Consider the following 21,541-nt stretch of genomic DNA (forward strand, 5'->3'; position numbering starts at 1 on the left):
TCGATGAAGAATTAAAAGCTACGACTCTGGCTGATTTATCGTTTAATATTTATCGGAGGGCAATCGGGAAACTTGTACACTGAAATTTTGCCGCAAAATTCTCCTTGCATAATTCGGAGGTAGGATGTAATTAACTGAAACATTAACGTAAACAATGGGGTGTTTTGTTCCCTATGTATCGACGCTGCTATAAAATGCGCGCGCGTGTGTGTGTGTGTGTGTGTGTGTGTGTGTGTGTACGAGATACATATACGTACCCTGGTTTAATAAGAAAGCAACTCGTAAAGGTGAAGTCTTCCTCAACCACCGCATCGCGGCCATCGCCCGTTTCTTTCTTCGTCCTTTTCTTCCTCATTGCGCGTAGAAGTAGAAGATCACCGTCGTGTTTTATCATCCGACATTTATTCTCCTCCCTCTGTCGCTGTTAATTCGCACCAGCCTATTGGCCTGCCGGAGCCCTCGTGCTAGATCGCTTCAACCCCCAACGACGGTACCAACCTCTCCAGTCGGTCGCGCACTTTATCCGCCTCCCCGCCGCTGGTGGATGCAATTTTAATCCCGAATTCCGAGAAAATTACCTTACCGTCAGAGCTGTTTAAGGGAGTACTAGGTGAGATTGCCTCTGTTACCTGTCAGCTCGCTTGACATATACTACATTATGCACCAGGCTGTTCAAACTAGAGTCTTGAGATTATTCTCTAATTTAAATTTCTATTTTCCTCTATTCGCCTCCCTTTCACACACACACACACTCTTTTTCTCTCTCTCTCTCCCCCAACCTTTCCGAGCGGGAACAGTTACATTTTAACGGTAGGTTCGGAGGTATTTTAGCGAATCGCAAATTTGGTAATTTCAGCGTCCGAATATTTTCACAAATAAACAAACACGATTGTGCCGCTTGTATTTTCAACTGAAGTTGATGTTAAATTTTTAATTGCAATTTTGCTATGAAACTTTCCGCTTTTATCAAGCAGAACAAAGCCCTTACGGCCGTTATTATTAGTTGTACGAGTTATAATTGGTGGGAACTGTAGAATATATCGAGTACGCTGAATATGCATGCGTATCACTCGTCCTTTGTGAGTGTTTCGCATTACGGAGAGAAAATGAACGTACCTGCAACCCGTTGAAAACCGCGCTCTTTGAAAACACAAGACACACCCAGCTGACTGAAGGAAGAATATAGATAGGGCTAATGGAGCGCGATAACATTGGACGACGGAATTTCGTTTACTCGGCGATATCTAAAGTTCCGCCGGTCACGCGGAAACGAGAAGTGACATTTGACCCAAAAGCGTTCTTCTCGCGCACTCATCGCGTTACCGTAAGTGTCAGAGACGGTACGGAATTATAACGTTACTCTGTATTACTGAAAGATTTAATATTTAAAGATAGAGCAAGAATGACGTCGTCCAATGTAAACAATAACTAGGTGGGGATGACTCGGTAATAATGATGAGGCAACGTTCAATAATCGACAGTACAACGATTAATAATAATAGTAACAATAACGACTTTATTGCCACATACATAAATAAATGGACATGGCCGATGTACAGCGTACAAGCTGGATCGCAATCCGATCCGGATGCGTCGAAACTACTGTCGTACTCTCTCATTCTCTCTTTCTCTTGTTTTCTCTCATTCTCTCTCTCTCTCTCTCTCTCTCTCGCTCTCTCTCTCTCTCTCTCTCTCTCTCTCTTTCTCACTGTCACTCTCGCATTTTCCGGCGGCACGCGCAGCCCGATGCAGCCGTCGCCCTACTTACAACAATGTTTCTACTTTGTATCGGAGCACGGGTTAAACAGACACCGCATTAGAAGTAAGCGATTCGCGAGGAGTAATCTCCTTGAAAGGGCCTTGCGCCACCAGCACCGAGAGCGCGGGCTCGTGGGAGCTACGAACGATTTGCCTACAAGTGGTTTCGCCGCGCGAGGCGTACACTCGGTACACGGGGTGTAAAGTATCAAATGAAGGGGTGGGCGACGAAGGTGCTACGGAGCGGGAACAAAAGAGGGACGATCTAGAGATCGTTGTCGTCGTCGTCGTCGTCGTCGTCGGTTCGATTCACCGCGGACGTTGGCCGCTGAACGGCGATCGCGCGTCTCTCGCCGACGCACGTGCGCAGATCGGCGTGATACACCTTGGACACACAAAGAAGCTACACCTGTCTAGAGCGGCGGGTAATGTATTTCTTATGGGAAGCTCTAAAATGACACAACTTCGAGTGTGTCAAGGCCACTATGCCGGTCCGCGTACGTTACGACGCACAGTGTTGCAGAAATCGCTAAACGCGGCCAAAATAGGAATTTTCGGCTCCCGTTTTCAATACATTTTCTAAAAGGTCCAAATTAATAAGTTGCAGTAACATTTTGATGAAATCCAACTGTAGCACGAAGATAAGTGAATTCAAATGTACACGTGACGCGAAGTACAGAATAGCTGGGTCATAACCCTCTAAATGACATAACTGATTCTGCGTTGAAACAATTTTTTATCATGAAAGTGATGTTCCCTGTCTAATATCTCATCTGTGACGATGAATAGTTATATTAAATATTTTGTTTAGTTAATAATTGTATGAAGTAAGAAGCAGAAGATAAAAACTAAAAAAGAAAATAAAAAGCAAAGAAAGAACAAAAAAGTAAAAAATAAAATAATAAAATTAGAAAACATGTTATTTTAGTGATAAAGTACTAGTATTTACAATATAGTATGCTTTTCATTCAACTATAGTACATTATAGCGACAATTGATTTATGGCCACTATTTGGAGGTTTCGCAACACTGTGCGACGGCCCGAATTCCCACCTTCATCCGGCTCGTTTAGCGTCGCGCGCTCAGCATCGCACGTGTAGTATTATTTAGCGTAACGTATTAGCGCGTCGCATGTAACACATGTCGCATTTAGCGCTACACGCGGCCCTCGATATGTTTACTCCTGTTTCGCATCCTTTGCGTCTTTCCGTTGGATCGCACGGGACGCGAGACGCAGCCGCGTCTGCAGCGTTAAACGCGCGATGAGAACCCGGTCCGAGGTGTGTGTGTGTGTGTGTGTGCATCATACGGAGTAGCGTCGCGGCGACAGTGCTACGTACACATAGTTTATATACGATCTATCCACGGTAGCACGGGGATGTGCCTCTCCGGGTCCCTGTCGGCGGATCCCCGATGGACATCCAAGGGCCCCCACCGGGGGAATACACAAGTTCGTGCCGAATCCAGGGCGCCAAACAAGCAGAGCGCGCGCTTCTTCAACGGCGAGGAAATACGGCGGCGGGCGCCGCGAGCCTTCCGCAAGAAAAACTTGAGCGAACAGCGAGAATCCCGCGCTCTCCCGTCGCGTATCTCGCATTGACCGGCGGCGCTGGCGCGAGAAAAAGTTCAAGGGAAGATCCGCTGAATGGCGCTTGGAAATATTCTTCAGAGAGAATTTTCCAAATACCCGCGATTTCGAGAGAATATTTCCGGCCGGACAAGATCTCTCGGGAGAATACTCTCTTTGTGTCTACTACGACGCGACGCGCTTCACCACGTCGCCGGCGTAAGAGAGAGAGAGCGGCCCCCGACACGTGCGGCCGGGCGCGGGCTTCTCGCGTTTCCGCCTCGCGTAAATATCTCGCGGATGAAGATTGGCTCGCGCCGCGTACAGGAAACACCGTGAATAGGGAGAATTGACGTGTGCTTACGCGCGGGATTGAAGCCGCAACAACGGCCGATTCTGCCCTTGCACGGCAACTCAATTAAATGTGATTGATGCTAGACTGAAAGAAAACAAACAACGGTGGAAAAAATGGAACAAAGGAGCAGAAAAAATTGCTCACGGGAAGCAATCCAATAGCAGTTAATTGACACGTGTGTGCACGTCGGGGGGGGGGAGAGGGAGCACGACGCCACTCGTCGGCGTCTAGATCGGACCCTGAGTAAACTAGGAGTCCTCGTGGGGATGGTGCCCGGCACTTGAAAGCGTTATCGGGCATACGCCGCGTTCATCGAAAAATAGCGCGTGCTGAGGGGGTAATTGATTAGCTTTCGATTATTCGTATTGATTTATCGTGTCCTCTCACGAGTATCCTGACACGTCGCACTCTCGACATTTCCGCCCGTTTGCCGCGGTTTAGATTCGTTTGATATCGTTTGCAATGTTCCAATGAAGGCCTCGTCCCTGATCGCGCCGATGGCCGATCGCAGTGCTCCATTCTTCTCTCTCTCTTTCTCTCTCTTTCTCTCCCCCCCCTCCCCCCTCTTTCTTTCTCTCGCTGGGATCACCGAGTCACACAGTAGTCCGCCGCGATTAGTTGTAACGAATCGGCCTGTGCTGTCGCGATACACCGTCGAGCCGCGTCGTATTAGCAAATCGACTTGTCTGCCTGACAGCTACCGTCCGGCCTGGCGAGGAACAGCTTGCCACTCGCGCACGCACACAGTTGATAGATGGTGGTCTCCCTCTGGCTCTGATGAACGGATGAAGATCTGCCAGAGTGCTGCTGTTGTTGCTCCCTGGACGAGTGTCCTTGCACCGGGATGGCTGCCTTGAGACCCTTCATGTAAACGGACTTTGCGTCAAGCTTGATGGCTCCGTGAACGCTCTGTAGCTTCAAATCGGTCAGGCAAGAGGCCGAGATCTCGCTCGCCCAGGACTCGATTACCACTCGCTGAGGGGCGCTGATCTTCAAGGCCCTCGTCGCTGATTCGAGCCTGCGACGTGGCAATTAAAAATCGTTTTTTCAGTAACAGAGCAATAGGGATAGCTTGACGATTTAGGACGCGAGATTCCGATCAAATGCACAGATCCTCAAGTATTCCCGCATACATACACATATTTTGTACATGAAGGCGAGGGTAACGAGATAATATCGCGTGAAATTTTCGATCGGTCAGGATCGTCGGCTATTCTTTCGTCAGTACGAACGCGACATCGCTCGCCGAGAAGATCGACGAAGAGCGGCCGGTTGCTCTCTCGAACACGTCGCGAGGGAATATTAACGACGAATTATACGGCGCTTTCCTAACTCCACAATCGAAAGTAAGACACGGATGATACGGTGATATAAGCGCGCTCGTCGACGGCGTCGCGCGATTACGGGCGGACTCGTATACCTCAATTTCAGTGCATTACGTTCCAACAATGACGCGGATTACACAATAAAACGGCGGTTGTGTGCCGTAAACCGCCGCATTATATCCAAGTATTCCAGGAACGGAGTAATATCTGTATTGACTTCGTCGGGCCCGAAGTCGAACTCTCGCAATAATCGATTCTCCCATCCGCAGGAAGACGGCCCGCGCTCGTCCGTCTCCTCCGTTTCCCGAAGTCGCTGCTCTTTTACCGTCTACTCCGCCACCTTATTCTCCCACAGTCTCATCCCCCTACACTCACCTCCCTCGCCCACCCGCTTGCCGTTCGCTCTACCTCCTCGGGAACTCGTAGGATCCGCGGTATTTCATATCTGGCGCAAATCCAATCCTATGAATATAATTTTCCGCGCGAGCAAAGTTTTATTGTAATCGTAAATCCGTCTGTAAATTGCCCGGCGCTATCAATAACCGCGGTGGCGGTACAACTCCGTTCTGTCTTCTCCCGTCCCTCTCTTCCTCCTCCTCCTCCTCCTCCTCCTCTTCTCCTTAACCTTTGCCATCTTCGTTCTACTACCGTCGCCGCGTCGTTCCGATCTCTTGCCGTAATACACCGAGGTGACGCTCGACGGGGAAATCACGGGAGGAACACGGAATACAGAGGGCTGGGGGTGTTCGGGCCGAAGGTGCGATGATCGGGGATGTAGGTGGAAAGGAATCGCCATTTCCGGCGAAAAATGACTCCTTCGCGCTGGTGCGAGACGTCGTTGCCGTGCATTGTTATTTGACGAGACGACCGGACGAGGATAATCGATCGATCGCGCTCGCTCTCACTTGACGTTTTGTTGCTTAATATCGATCGGCTGCTTTTTCGTCACTTTCTAAATATACGTGTATCGTGGCCTCCGCCGAGCCGTAGAAAACTGCGCTCCTCGCGAGATTCAACCGGGTAAAACTAAACCGGGACAATCGCGACATCTCGAGCAGATCGGTCGTTTTTACGACTGTCCGACCTGACGAAACAATAGCCCCTGGGAACTGAGTGACCCGATTAATTTGAGTGAATCTGTCTAATCGCTACTCGCCGCGGATAAAATCATGTGCATGAATTTGTGCTGTTTCCGCTGCAGTTGCTCGCATGAATATTGATGATCACAAATAATTGCATATTATTTGGGGACAATATTTAGAAATCGTTCATCGCCGGGTAATACGAACGATGCTAAACAACCGAATAATCTCTACGGTAATGTCGAACCTTAAATGTTGTAAGCGACATTTTTCCTAGCACGACCAAACTCTTTCGACCTTAAGAAGTAAATGACAAAAGAGAAATTTATATCGCAACGATTTTTTATGAAAAACGAATTTTTGAAAGAATTCGTTAAAAATTGTTACGTAATTCTATATTATCTTACATACGCGTTCGTGTGAACATAATTTATTTACAAGCCAAGTGTGTATTATCGAGCTCAGAAACTGCGGCTTCTGTCTCCAAGAGTTGAAAGAAGCATTTCGTTGTAAAATATTCACAAGCTGGTTACCTAAGACCGCGGCCCGATTCTCCTCTGACCAATGGAGTCTGCACGCTACCCTGAAAAACCGCACCACCGTCGCCGGTCACCCTTAACATGTCCGCCCCCACGATAACCTGTTCCCTATCCGCGGAGAAAAGTACTCCTCCACGAGGATCGGTTACTCGAAAACCTCTGGACACACAGTCGACGCGGTCCTCCCCTGAAAACAGAATCCGGTCGAGCACGTGTTTAGCGATTCCGCCGGCTCTTATCAAGGGCACGATTATGCGCGACGGCAAATTGCATGTCGTTAAAACGTTTCAAGTAGTAGATTCCCGCGGAATAGGCCGCATGATCTTAATTCATCGGGCGTAATCCTATTGCTCGCGCGGGAAGTTAAAATTACTTTTTAATGCCGAGCCCACAATGAAGCGTGAAATATGCGGGCTGTTGTGCGCGGTTATTTTTATAACTTACCGACTGTTAATCGCGCGAGGAGCCGTCCATCGTGGGATCTCGCCGAGGCCGTAAAATTACTCCATGATTCCAGCACCAAGTTTTTGCCCCTCCGAGATCTCAGGCTGGAGGCCACGAGGGCGTCTAACACGGCAGCTTGACCTCTTAGCTCGATTCCCCCAGGCACCACTTTTAGCGAACCGATACCTTCCTGAAAGAAAAGGAAATGACTGTCAGGACAGGAGGGGGGGCGAGCCGTCGAAACTTTCTAGACCGTGGTTATAACGCTAGACAAAAATAGAGCAAGAGCCCCTCGCCACGATTTATTGCCCCTTGTATACCCATTCTATTTTCCATCAAATTGACAGCTTACTCAGGTTTCCCGTCCTCCCCTCTCTACAAATACTGCTTTAACCAATGCTGAAATATTTATTTATAAGTTCTATTTATATCCCGCAAATTGATTCTCCGATCGCTTATCACGACGGCGCAACCGTCACCGTGCTTTCCCGGAGGAAAGCTCGATGCTAAATTCATCGTCGCTAAACTATCGTCGAAATTGAGATCGTGCACGCGCGGTAGGACAGGCTGTATTAAAGTCCAAGACGCTTTTGCCGAGCGCTGTATCGTCTCTCGGCAAAGCCAGAATTTATTAAAATCGGACCCGCCGTACGTCGGGAAAGCCTCGTAATATCGATATCTTCGAGATCAAGTAAGCGCGCCTCGTCGCGCTCTCGTGTCGTAAAATAAAATAATATACTCCATTACTGTGTCGAGTTTCAGCGTGACGGTGGTATTAAGTATCGGCGTCGCCGCCATTATTGCCACTTCAGACGGCTGAATTATAAATGCGGCGATGAGCTACGTGCAGGTTACGCGCGGTGATCCATTGTGTCTGTTCGTTTGAAATATCTCCCATAATATATCCGAAACAGTGGCGTAGGCAGAATTTTATTTTAACACAGCCCCTCTTTCTTTCTCCCCCCTCCCTCTCTCTCTCTCTCTCTCTCTCTCTTTCTCTCTCCCCTCTCTCTATCTCGCTCTTTCGCTCTCCGGCACTCCGTCTCTTTCCGCTCTTCCCCTCCTCCTTTCCTCTCTCTTTCGCCCGCCAACCACCCCTGAGGTGTATCGAGCGGAAAGGGTGGATGGTCGGCGGGGCTTGGGACGAAAGGAGAAACACACTATAAAGTAGACACATTGCGCGTTTGCATTTATCTCGTAAACTTCGGATAGTCTTCCACCTGGGACTTATCCCGAGCAGAAAGTGCAATTTAGCGTTTATGAAACAGTCTTACCGCATATAATTGCGATTGAGTTTCTCCGGATCCGGCCGGTCTCTCGGTGTGCATCTATTCGAAGGACCGAAAAGGTCACGCGTTGCCTTCAAAAGGCGATCAAAAATATACGCTGCATTCTCGGATATTTATTAATAGGGACGCATTTCCTCGAGAAAATTCCAAAAAGATGTCAGTCGTTTCTAGTGTCTAACGTAATGAGAGAATCGTAGCATTCCAAATTTAACCGTGTGTTACGAGTAATTGGGGTTTAAATTTGCGCAGATTCTACTCTCTTGCAAGCGCGCGCATGCGCGCATGTTCGTCAATATGTGTAAAAACGGGTTGCGTCGCTCTTTAACCTTTTGCGCGTGATATGAATATAGTTTGATACATGGCAGCCGAGCCATCGATTACATTCCTATATTAAGGCAAACGCAGCGTATTTTAATATCGTCCCTGAAAACGTGTGCTCCCGATCGAAAAGCCCGTTGTACGGCGGAACGTTAGGAACAGTTTGAAACGCCGCTCGGTTTGGCGAATCTCCCGCGTCGAGTCCATTGCAAGCCTCTCTCCTCGCTTCCTCTTTTTCTCTCAATTGACTGCGTCTTCTTGAAAATACCATTGCAGTAAAATAGCTTGTCCTTCGTGGTACCGCCCACATTGGTTTCCGATGATTGGCTGCTCGATTGAAACCAATTGCTGCATTCTGTCCATTTATTATTACAACTGCGGGAAAGGAGAGAAAGAGAGAGAGAGAGAGAGAGAGAGAGAGAGAAAGAGAGAGAGAGAGGGAGGGAGGGAGAGAGGGTGAGGAACAGGGAGAACACGTTGGCAGGAATAAACGCTGCTCGAACTAGTTTAAACCTCTGATCAAGCGAACTCCATTTCGTCGAGGTCTTTTTTTTTGGCTGGACGTAGCACCGACCGGGCCGAATATTTGCACACGGCGGAGCAATTTGATACGTCGATCCGCGGCGAAGCGATAGAAGGTAATTTCTCTCGCTAATCGAGATGTGAAGAGCCGAGCGGCTGGAAAGACAAACTTTATTATCGCGAATGTGCGACACGAACGCGACCGATATTCGGTAGGAATGTAATTCTTGTGACTTACATTTCACGCAGGCAGACATACACATACACACACACACACACACATACGGGGAGAGTTTTGAGTTAGATATAGTACATATTTATATATTGGTTTTGTACGAACAGAATATAGAATTCTCGTCGTTTCAATGTAGAGAGTCGTTGCTCAATTATTTTTAAAATAAACAAGAGCAATTTTCGCCAGAGACGTAGAGATCCTTTTATTCACATTTTATTAGTTCGACGGATAAATAAGCTTTCAACTCAAATATTCGTTTACACATATTCATTTTTCAAATATTTCTATATAACAGTATTTAATGCTTAAATAAATATCGGACTTTAAATATCCAAATGGGTAACTTTTTGTGGTGCACGAACATACGTGTAAATATTAATTTCTTGCATGTAGGTATTGGTAAGAAAATTAATTATTATCTCACATAGAATTATAATTATACGATAGACGCGCGTGCACTCACACACACACACACACATATACGCACATCGACTAAATCATAATAAATACTAGATAGCCTCAGCGTGAGATATGCGTATCATAATATTATTATTCGCATCCTCGCATTGCATTTTTGCTTATTATTGCGGTCCCATAACTGGCTATTGCGTTGCTGTAAGCGTCGGCGTTCCGAAGGAAACGACTGCCAGATTTCGCCAAGTACCAGTTGCGAGATCGCGGTTTAAATACTCGTTCATAGAGTCTCCCAGCGTCAGTCGGGATGCGCGTAGTTGCGATCGCCAATGGAGAAGAGGGTAAAGGGGGGGGGCGCCGAGCCACCGGCACTCGATTAGCCAAATCGTTCGGAAAACGATACGATCTCTTTGCCCTCTACTTAACCGTAACCGTAAACCCCAATAGCGCCCGCAGAGAGCGAGCGAGATAGTGAGGAAGAAACAGAGGGAGGCACGACGATGCGCGGAAAATGAGAACGAAAAGAAACGCCGGAATGAGAGAAACGTGAACGATGAGAGACAGAAAGAGAGGAAGCAGAGAGAGAGAGAGAGAGAGAGAGGGAATGAGGAAATACACAATAAGAGAGAAAAAAGTGCAATCGCATGGGGAAATGAGTGGGGGAAATGGGAGAAGAATGAAGAGAAGAAAGAGAAAGAGAAAAGGAAAGAGATAGAGGAAGAGAGAGAGAGAGAGAGAGAGAGAGAGAGAGAGAGAGAGAGAGAGAGAGAGTGAGGGAGAGGAAACGAAGAACTACGGCTGCACCTGCTTTTTAGAATCACCAGACGGTCGGGAGGAACCTCCGGAGTCGGAGAGATCGCCCAATCGTGGTGGTGAGAACGAGCGGCAGTAGTAAAAGTAATCTACCGTCAGACAGGTATCATTAAGTCCGAGGCTTTATACCCTTTTTATCTCGTTGTCTGTCGGCTGTTGATAAGGGGATTTAAGCGACAATAAAAAATATCGACCCTTAGCCCTCTCGCAGCGCGGAAACGGGCGCGTGCCTTTTACTATCCCTCTATCTCGATCGCGCGGTTTTTTCCGAAAAAAAGGGGGATGAAACGTGAAAAGCGAAAAAATCCGCGCAATTAGCCGGCCGACTGAATTTCGGCCGGCAGGATCGCCCGAATACGCGCCAGCCATATTTCCTTTTTCGTATCGGTGCAATTGGTCGCCACCGCCGCGACATCAAGTATTTATCGTGTCGAAAAATTGCGGATTCGTGCGCGACAGCGAAAATTGCACGGCGCGACCGATTAACAGATTTTCGTGCCGAGCTGAAATCAATCCGCGACAAGCTCGACGGATATAGGACACGCGCCGCCTCTCTGCCCGAAAAAAAAATCTTCCGCGTCGCTTTATCATTTCGCGTCCCGCACCGAATTTCTCGGCGATATCGGGACGCATTATGTCGACATGGAAGGAGCCGGAATCGCTACGGTGGCGTCGGCTGCGGTAGTAATGAAATCCAAATAACACCCTTAGTAAGCATATATCATCGTAACGACGCGACGCCTCGGCTCGACGCTAGCCGGGCGGGCTGGTCGTCGTCCATAAATTAATACAAAGCGCGTTATTTACAAGGATTACTAAGGTGTTTCGTTTTCGCGTTCTCGCCTGTTTTCCGCTTGGCCTAATCGTGCTCGATTCCTTTCGCCGCCGCTTTTCGCCGTCGAGATAAATTTCGGCCGAGAAAAGCTGCTAAAAGATACAAGTATCGTGTTTCTTTTTCGTCTGCTACCATATTTCATCTTTTAATCGTTATTGCTCGTACAATTTTTCTCTTTCTCTTTTCACCCCTCCTCCTCTCTCTCTCTCTCTCCTCCTCTCTCTCTCTCTCTCTCTCTCTGTATCTCACTCCGAAACGTTTCTCTTGTTCGATCAAATACGCAGATGCGAGCATTCTGAAAATAGCAAGCGTACAAATATCTAAAGTGACAAATTTTATGGACATTCGGATGCATCGTTTTTCAGCGATAGTCTAATAATCGAGAAATAAATATTCTCGGTACATGTAAATACCTCTCTTTCTTCTTTGTTGCAATATATCCCGATAAAATTATGTTTTTGTCTAAGTATTTTACGGTCATGTGCGTGTAAAGTTTTCTCAAAGTGAACTACCTGATAAATTCGTCGGAATATCGCGCTTTCTTGATGCGCTCTCGATATTATTTAAATTTCGCCGGAAAGCAACACAGCGAAAACCCAAGAATATATTTCCTAAATTGCCTTAACATAAATTTACATCCGTATGAAATTCCCGCCAGGACGCAGTCAAATTTCAACTGCGATGTATTTCGTTCCTGCAGATGAATAGAAGTCGGCGCGCTAAACGCGCCACGCCGTTTGGGCGAACCGATTCGCGTGCATATCTCACAAGTCCGAAATTACACGCATATGCCGGCGGCAGCAGCGGCATGCCGGCTCTCGAGTGTTAAAAAGAAGTGTCTTTCAAAAAACTCTTTCCCCCGTTTTTTAATCAAGGCACCATCGACACGCAGCTCCAACGAAGATTAACGAAGATTCATAATCACGTAATTAACTCGGCCGGTGTATCGCCGAGTCTCCCTTTTAATTATACGCAATTGTCGGGAAGTCGTTAACAAAAATAATAATCGTTAGGCTCGCCATACGCAAGCGTAGCATTCGCGTGAGTTTGCACGACCGCATCGCTGATGGGGGCTAACCCACGTATACGTATATTTGCCATGACAGACAGCCGTACGCCGCGCGTTCTCACGCGTGTGCGCGCATGTGTGCGTGCGTGTGTGCGTGCGTGTGTGTGTGTGTATGTGTATATACGTGGCAGTCCTCGCCGGTAATTACACATATGCACGTGCGCGCTACGTGCGCCACGCTAATGCACCTCACGTAATTATCCCGAGCCGGACGACGGTAGTAGTAGTCTCGCCTAACTTCTGCGCCGCGGGTAATCCGACTCTGAACCCTGTCACCGCCTTCTCGAGGGGATCCTCGGTGATGCACCCCTCGCTGGCCATAACCGAATCCGGCCCCGCTCTCTCTCTCTCTCTCTCTCTCTCCCTCTCTCTCTCTCTCTCTCTCTCTCTCTCTCTCTCTCTCTCTCTCTCTCTCTCTCTCTCTCTTCTCCGGCCGAGCTTTCCAGCGGCACCCTCGCGACATTGCAATTTCATGTTATTTTACCGCGACGACGCGGGGATTAAATCGTGGGTCCCTGACGCGTCTCGCGAGGATTAACCCCGCGTTCCGGGCGACTTCGTCCAAGTTATCGTAGCACACGTCGACGAATCGACAGCGGGATTATTCGCCGGCCGACGGAGCGATATTGGTATTCTCGCTCGTGGGCACCGAGGTCGCACTTAACGCCGTAAATCGTGGCGTTGATAGCGCGCGTGGTCACACGCTTTGTTCCCGTTTCTCTGTTATTGCCGCCGTTGTCTTTCGGTAATTTCATCCATGTTTTTTTTTTCAACACGCGCTGCGCACGAGAGCCACTTGCAGCCGCGCTCTCGATATCAGTTGCGCGACAGAGTACGCCGCTACAGAGGTTAATGAATCCTTGAAATCTGTCGCTGATACGAATTAACATTCGCGATTCGCCCATTCCCGTCGGTTTCCTTCGAGCTTGGCTGCTGTCGCGTGTACCTAATGGTCACCGTTCTCTACATTTTTAACTTGGAGAATTAACTGAGTTAAAATGTCAAATGACAAAAACGAAGAGAGAGAGAGAGAGAGAGAGAGAAGGAGGAATATAAAACAAGACTAGCTTCATTCGTGCGCACGATAAACATTAACACAACGAGATATCAAGTAATAACGCGCAGAGGACCGTGTCGCGTAACGAACTGTCATCGCCGAGTTTCCCCTTCGAATACTTTTTTTTTCCCCCTGAATTAACGAGCGAACGAATCCCGTGCGACGACGTACAGTGCGCGGCGAATGACTGTTTTATTTACAATATGTATATATATATATATATATATATACATGTATTCTTTTTACGCTAATGGTAACAATTATATAAAAGAGATTCTGGGAATGAGACGCCCTCGGGGCATCATTAATGCTGACGCTCTCTCGTCTCTCCTGGGAGATTCTCTCTTATAATATTCCTGTCGTTTCTAGCTGAGCCTCTTCTTCCACTTCCTTCTCCGCCTTTTCTCCTCCTTCTTCGTCTCTTCAGTCCGTCGTTGAATTGCGTCACTTTTTTCATCCTCGATATAACAATTCATTGTATCTCGCGCGTCCGCTTATTAACGCTCGCTGCCCCGTTCAGACAGGAGCCCCATCGCGGCTTTCGCGTACCCTCTGGGTCAGCCGAGTACAGACACACTGCACAACACACATTTCCACGGATTATGCAATACCGAAAGCGGGGGAAACCTATAACCCCAATCTGGCATGTGACGTAGGGCTGCGGGATCGGCGGTTCGAAATGGGAAATCGATAAAAACTCCGCGACGGCTGGCGTAATGCGACTGCCGAATTTAAATCTTCGCCGCCGCAATTTTTGGAGACAAATATCGCTCTGTTGACTTTTGACCCGCGACGCATCTCGCGCTCGGCGTTATGGAAAAGCGGAATTATACGACACAGGACGAAATATATAAATTTATGGTTGTTGCGAATTTGATTTCGTCGAATATACTTCGAGGGGGAGTGTGTTGTTATCGCACAGGAGTAGATTCTGACAATGAGGTCCTTAGCTATTCATTTCTCTTGGATCGATTATTGCAGAGCAGCACTTCTTCACGATTATCATACACACACACACACATAATGTGGTATAATTATAAATATATAATTATACTATATATAATATATATAACACATAACATACAAATTTAAATTAAATTAAAAAAATATGTGTATAGAATTCAGTGTTCAAAAATATTTATAAAACGAACATGATAAACAACGTCGGGAGAAAAGTAGACTCGAGGAGAAGCGCGAGGAGAACGATCGTCGAAAAGAAATCGCTTCAAGAAACATCGATTGACGGAACACGGATCCTTCAGCGGAGGATTGTAACAGCGTCCCGCGGCTCGGCGCGAAATCCCTGGAAACAATAAACTTGTCTGTTCGGCCTTCCACGCGAACCCACCTATAACGCCACCACTAACTACGGCCACCACTACGGCACTGCTATACATTCAAAATTCATGGCGCTATGCTCGCTATATTACACTTGCACTTGGTGGCTAGGTGCTATAATGGATATCCTTTAATACTAACACACCGTACGTACATAACGTATACAGGGTGACCATTCGTGCCATCTCATGCACGAGGCATTCCGCGATAAATTTTTGCCGGAGGTATCTCGCAGCTGCGCGGAGTTTTCGACGCTCGTCGCCACTTTCATTTTTATCTCGCTCGATCTCTGATCGAAATGTGACCGAATCCGCCTTGTGGATTAGTATCGTGAATATTTATACAGCGGACGTCCGGCATGCCTAGATGTTTTCATTTTTTTCAGTATTCTGATATATGCGCAAGTCTCTCCTTTTATCTACGTGTGCATTTGTGTATGTGTCGATGAACAATTATAACGATGTAATTGCGTCGGTCGCGTAAGTGACATCCCGATCTCGATCGATGGAATTTTATCGGTAATTTTTAGTATATTTCTTTACCGGGAAACATCTTCGCCATTTGATTTCGGAAATATCGAAAGGCATCTATTTTCATCGCTTCTCATATTTCTCAACGTTCCGCAGAATGCCGCAATGAAAAAAATTCTCTCTCTCTCTCTCTCTCTCTCTCTCCCCCTCTCTATCTATCTCTCTCTTTCCCGACGGGACATTTGTTTCACGGAAACAATAAGATCAGAGTTTGACAAAAAACGTCAATTGTACGCGCGACGAGCTAGCGGGGGCGTGCGAGGGAGTATATGACTTCAATGGAAGTGTTCATTTGGGGACATGAATTTCAATCGATTCCGCGGCAGAGGGTCGTTGCGAAAGGAGCCACCTTGTATGGGCGCGCGGAGGGTGTGCAATATGTATCTTCGCGGGGTTGTAGTAAGGAATGTATACAGGTGAATTCTCTATGGATACAAGGGTTATAGAGGGTAAGGTCCCGCAAGCGATATTAGGTGGAAGGGGCATCTGTTCGCTATGGCCATGTATGTAAGCCGTTAGTGCCAATATAGAGTGTCCGTATTCCACTACGTCCGATATAACGTTTCAGGCTGTATTATATATTGTCCGTAATCGAAGATCTCCTAAGACCACCTCTCCAGCTGATAGGAATCCCGGAAGAAGCACGAAATATTGATACTCGCGAGCGACAACACGGCTCCGTAAGGAACAAATCTCTTCGTGTCGCTGTAAAAATGTGAGCGCGATCGATGAAACTTCAGCCGGACGCGGTCAGCAGTACAGGTTGTAACATGTGCATAATGCAGACGCGCGCGCGTATTGAAAAACTGATATGGCGAAATCGTGGATGTGGATGAAACTCGTTTATTCGAATTATTCGCGGCCGCATCGAGATGCTCAAAATTGCGAGGAGACTTCCTCGAGGACATTTCGTCTTAATTTTTACCAAAAGAGAGGTGGAAAGAGATAATCGCGAAAGAGTCGCTTCCAACTTCGTTGAGGAAACCGCCTGGAGAAAAGTCGCGCTTTTTCGTACGAGTTGGATAGAAAAAAAAAAACATAGATTTATCATGGCGGGAGAAATTATCCGTACACATCGCGTTATTAAACAACGGGCGACATCGATCGGTGCGGTGAAAACGGACTTCATTAACAAAGCGTACCGATCGAGGGCTCTTAATTAATTCCGCCGGGGCGAAAGTTTCGCAGTTACGAGGGCGTCCGGAGCCGCACAATGAGCGCAAGGCGGTTTTCTTAATTGAGAAAAATGATTTAATTTCTTCGTCGTATCGTTCGCGAATGGACGTCGCGGGGAGAGGGGGGGGGCGAGGAGAAGGTGAAGCGGACGGACGAGCAGCGGAGAGCGTCGGTCGGGCTTGGCTGGGACGGGATAACTCGAGAGTGAAAAGAGGAAATGGGAGGCAGACCGAGACTCTTATCAAATATGAACGGGCGGGGTGGGAGGGCGGATAAAGACGACGGAGAAGTACGATGGGCATGAAATATTTGCCGGTGCCGCGAGTGCATCGCACTTTCACCCGACTAGGACGCCTCGCGCGCAGAGGTGGAAAACTTCTGGTTGTGTATTAACCGCGTTGCGAGGGAGAAAGAGAGTCTATATAACGCCGCTGAAGTTGTAGTTTCAGCAGCCTCTGTAACACGCTACTTTCTGCATGCTGTAATGGGTGAGAGTTACTGAAAATCACACTCTTTCACGCGTCTTCGCTCGCGATGCGCTCGCGATATACAGAGCGCTCCACAATCGCCGGATGGAAAGATGGACGGTTTATTGTCCTCACTTAATTTCTCGCTCCCGATCGACCTCATCGATTACTATCGATTGTCCACGCATTGTCGTTGAGACGAATGTTATCTCCCTTCCTCCGCTATTTTCTTCTTGTTCTGTTTAGTTCTATTTCGTAGTTCTTGAGGAGAAACATTCCACAATTCCGGAGCACCTAGTATAACACGGTGAAATACCGCCGTGTTTAGTTCTCGACATCACCGGTTATACCGCGGAACATCTCGTTTCCTCCTACGTCCAAACTCGCGGTCGTGTTGCGCGCTTGATTGCCTTGAAAAATGCAAGCACCTCTTAATTCCAGATGCCCTTTATATTCCCTCGTCTTTTTTACATGTAGTAAAACACATATATAATATGTAATAAATGTGTGTGTGTGTGTGTGTGTGTGTGTAGAATATGAGATTTCATCTCGTGTTCCGAGATCGTACATCTCGTCATCCTTGGCATCTTGCGTAGTAAAAATTTAACAAACACATATCGCGACATCAGGTATCGCTCGAAACGTCAGCGATATATCTGTCGCTGTTACATCTCCGCGAAGTGTCACTTGTTTCAAATCGGATCCGCTCCGAAAATTGCGCGGGAATAGCGCGGAGTTATATCGCACTTTTTTATTGTGCACTTTCAATTCGCTCGGCCAATCCGTTTACGCGTTGAGCCCCACCCTCCCGCTTACTCCTTACGCATAAAATTTCACGTACGTCGCGATACGATATCGCGTTTTTACTTCTTACGCGTCACGCCGCGGGTATACGAAACTGCCGCGCATAAGCCGTATCTCTATCTACATCCCGTCGCTCGGCTCACGCCGACGCAGACTCGTCGAATTTTACATCCGACTTTTCCGGCTGATTATCCGGTTTGCGTCGATTACGCGCCGCCGCCGGCGCCGCCGGCGCCGTGCCCGACACTCCTCGGCGTGAATCGAAATCGTCGTAAATCTCGATCGGAGCAATTCGCAGCTAGACCGCGCAATAATTAACGCGGCCAAACTCCTAATTGATTGTCTCGCTGATTTACCGAGTCGCACAATTAATCGGACATGAGTTATCGGTCCGAGTAGCGTCGATAAACGAGAATTTAATTACCGAAGACCTAATTACGACTTACGACAGTGGCGAGAAAAAGAGGGAGAGGAAGAGCGAGTGAGCGACACGTTAGTCTGCCGAAGTTTTCGGCACGAATCGGCAAACTGAACGGCATTAGCGGGACTGAAGAATGTCCCGGAAAAAAGGAGAGAGATAGAGGAGACGGAGAGCCGGAGAAAAAGCGGCTGGGAGATCAAATGAGAGAATCACTGTGAGAGGATGGAGCACAGGAGACAGGGGTGAGGGGGAAGGGATTGGTGGGCGATCTGGCGGAGGACGGAAGGGGCGTAAAACGGAATAGCTAGCGAAGAGAGTAGTAGACATAGACGTAGTGAGGGAGAGGGAGAGAGAGAGAGAGAGAGAGAGAGAGAGAATAGACTAGAAGGGTGAAAGGAGGTTGGGGGAAGAAGTGGCAGAGACTTACATTTCCCACGGGGTATCCCTGCTGCTCCCGGGCTCCTTACTTACGGATTGATACTCAATTTCCACCGAGTTTAGCCCCCATCGAGGGGATCATTGCGCCAGATCGCGAGAGCTCCTTTCGATTTCGAATAAATTCGATAATGGCGAATAGGTAGCTGCAGCAGTAGCAGCGGTTGGCACGGCAGACGCGCGCGACGGTGCGGGATTTTCGCGAGCGTTTTTGCCTTTAATCGAGGGAACTAGGTGCCGACTTAGCGTCGACGAGTCCACGGCATTGTTGTACCGGGGATACGTGGCAATGTCGATTTGCAGAGAGTCGGCGCGATTATGCGAGCGGGTGATAGAGTGAATTGGAAGAATTTATGTGAGTCTCTCCCCTTCTCTTTCTCTCTGTCTCTCTCTCTCTCTCTCTCTCTCTCTCTCTCTCTCTCTCTCTCTCTCTCTCTTTCTCTCGCTCTTTGTGCGCGCGTGAATCGAACCGGAACTCTGCGTCACGGATGATTGCGCGAGGTATATTGTGCGAGTTGCAGCCGGTGTTTCGCGCTTTGAAACGACGATGTCGAGGAAGAAATTGCATTGTCGCGATATTTGTGACAACGTGATGACGTGACTTCGCGCAACGTCGCCGATTACATCAATGGATGTCGCCCGCGGCAACATTTACTCACCGCGCGCAAAATCGCCGAGTGTGCCTCGCCTAGATTAGTCGTAAGAAGAAAGTCGGATCTCTCTCGGTCCAAGCGTGCTACGCAGACATTTACATCGGAACGACCTTTACATTACAGCCATTATCGCAATCAAGAAGTTGGTACGGGCCGCGTTTCCCCGGGATTGCGAGGAGCGAGGGAGAATGCTCGAACACTGCCGACTTACTTACTAATGAACCCCGCTCGATCCCGGGAACGGGTAATTGTAATGCGCTCGAATTAAGTCCGGGAGAAGAAGAAGTATGAAGTGCAAACGACAATTTTCCGCGACGGAAACACCGCTGCGCCGATGTAACGGTTCCGGCAATTACGGCGAATTATATTAACCACTTTGGCGCCTCGCGCCACCCCCTAACCCGGCAGCCCCTTCCGCCTTCGGCTCGGAAAGCCGTCGGCGATGCACATCCGCCCGCGCCACTCTCGTACATTCCTCGTGCAGCCTCGTGTCGAGGAGGCCTGTTATTCAGGCTCAGGAACTCGCGCGAAACTAATTCCAAGCCGCAAGACAGAAGTCGACTTTAATGACTGTCGAAAAGTTACACGCGTCCTTATCCGGATCGAAGTTCGAAGCGAGACCGGGGCAGGATCGTTCTGGACTTGGCGTTTCTACGTGTTCGCCGTGTATATCGCTCGGCTGGTAAGCCGATGCAACGTTTATTTATTACGAGAACTCGGGCGCGCGAAATTCCCGCATCGATTGGCTGGCCGCTATATATATCCGTCCATCTCCCGCGGAAATTACGGTCTCGTGGACCCGGCGAATTTATTAATTCCGCTCGACCGCGCGCGCGCGCGCGCGCGCCGCAGAAGTCAGGCTATGATTCGTCAACTTACAGAACTGAATCCCATGACCTTCAGTAGCCAGACGGTGAGGGCGAGATTGAGGACTACGATGATCATGAGGGTCAATATGAGGGAGTAGAGGCATCTTTTCCTCCAACCGTAGACTCCTAACCTGAAGCCGCCTTTACACGGCGTGGTACCGGAAGCGCGCTCCTCCAACCCGGACGTCGGCGTCCTCGAGGACGATCCCGCCGTTTGGCGAGCTCCGCCGCGACGACCTGCACTACCGGATGTGCAAGGCTCGTCCGACCATCCCCCTTGGCCCCGGGACATCCTGAAAATGCAATCTCGATTTATCTAACGAAATGCGTATCACCTCTCGCCGCTGGAGATATCATTCGGCGCGCTCGCTTTCGCCTCTTAACGATCACGAATTCGATTAGTCCGAGAGCAAACGTGCGCGAGCCGAAGATGCGCCCACGGCGCGTCAGGCCGGGAGAATTATTCGGGGACTGCGCGAGTGGATAATCACGTGACAGTTTAGCCCCGGGCGATTTGGTCGGAAATAGATCCCTCGGAATTCGGCTTCGTTTCCGAAGCAATCGCGCACTTATTCGGGCCGCTTTGTGCCTCGCACCGCGCCCGCTGTTCAAACACTTTCATGCGCGTTCTTGCGCCATGAGCGATTTCGCGCCGTAAATTGGCAGATTACTGTTGCGAGATACAAACGAGATGCGTGTTATAGCTATATAGGTCGTTACAACGTACAGTTGCGCGAGCCATTAATAAGACTACAATTACGAGGCTGTTCTTTCTGCCGCGATCATTTATCAACGGTTTATACCTCATTCTTGAGCAGCACCGGCTGCGCGGAATTGTTCGGGGGAGGCGAAACGCGTCACGAGAGACAGATCTTCCGGTCTTTCTCTTTTTTTCTCTCTCCGCTCCAACAACGTGAGATACTTTATATCCGACGTGCACGGCCTGTAAAGATGAACTCGCCGAAGATCACCTCGCAAAGCTCTCTTTCTCTCCGCGCCGATAACCGAGTGATAACTTTGTCGATCCGCCGCTGTCGCCGAGCCCGATAACATTTCCACCGCGAGGTCTATCCGCCCAATGGCTTGTAAGTTGCATCGGCACACACCGGCACTCGTTTGACCCGCAACGGCACTACAGCTCGAGCGAATGCCGCTGGAATATACAACAGTGATTACGAACGGCGACTGCGATTTATTCTCGCCGATCACGTCCTCCTTAGATTAAC

General features: G+C 48.5%; 1 protein-coding gene across 3 annotated transcripts in view; it reads right to left on the reverse strand.

The window, feature by feature from the left end:
- Positions 1-1,491: 1,491 nt before the first annotated feature.
- The window catches only part of Scgdelta (sarcoglycan delta), a 230,783-nt gene continuing 210,733 nt past the window's right edge, over positions 1,492-21,541 (reverse strand). For all 3 annotated transcript variants that reach the window (XM_025303374.1, XM_011150032.3, XM_025303379.1), the window contains 4 exons: positions 20,326-20,608; positions 7,071-7,260; positions 6,621-6,813; positions 1,492-4,698 (listed from right to left, as the gene is read on the reverse strand). In XM_025303374.1, the coding sequence (XP_025159159.1) occupies positions 4,350-4,698; positions 6,621-6,813; positions 7,071-7,260; positions 20,326-20,608 (1,015 nt within the window). In that variant the 3' untranslated portion in view covers positions 1,492-4,349. The remainder of the gene's footprint in view (positions 4,699-6,620; positions 6,814-7,070; positions 7,261-20,325; positions 20,609-21,541) is intronic.

Source organism: Harpegnathos saltator, unplaced genomic scaffold (assembly GCF_003227715.2).
Source record: "Harpegnathos saltator strain DR-91 unplaced genomic scaffold, Hsal_v8.6 scaffold115, whole genome shotgun sequence".
Taxonomy (NCBI): Eukaryota; Metazoa; Arthropoda; class Insecta; order Hymenoptera; family Formicidae; genus Harpegnathos; species Harpegnathos saltator.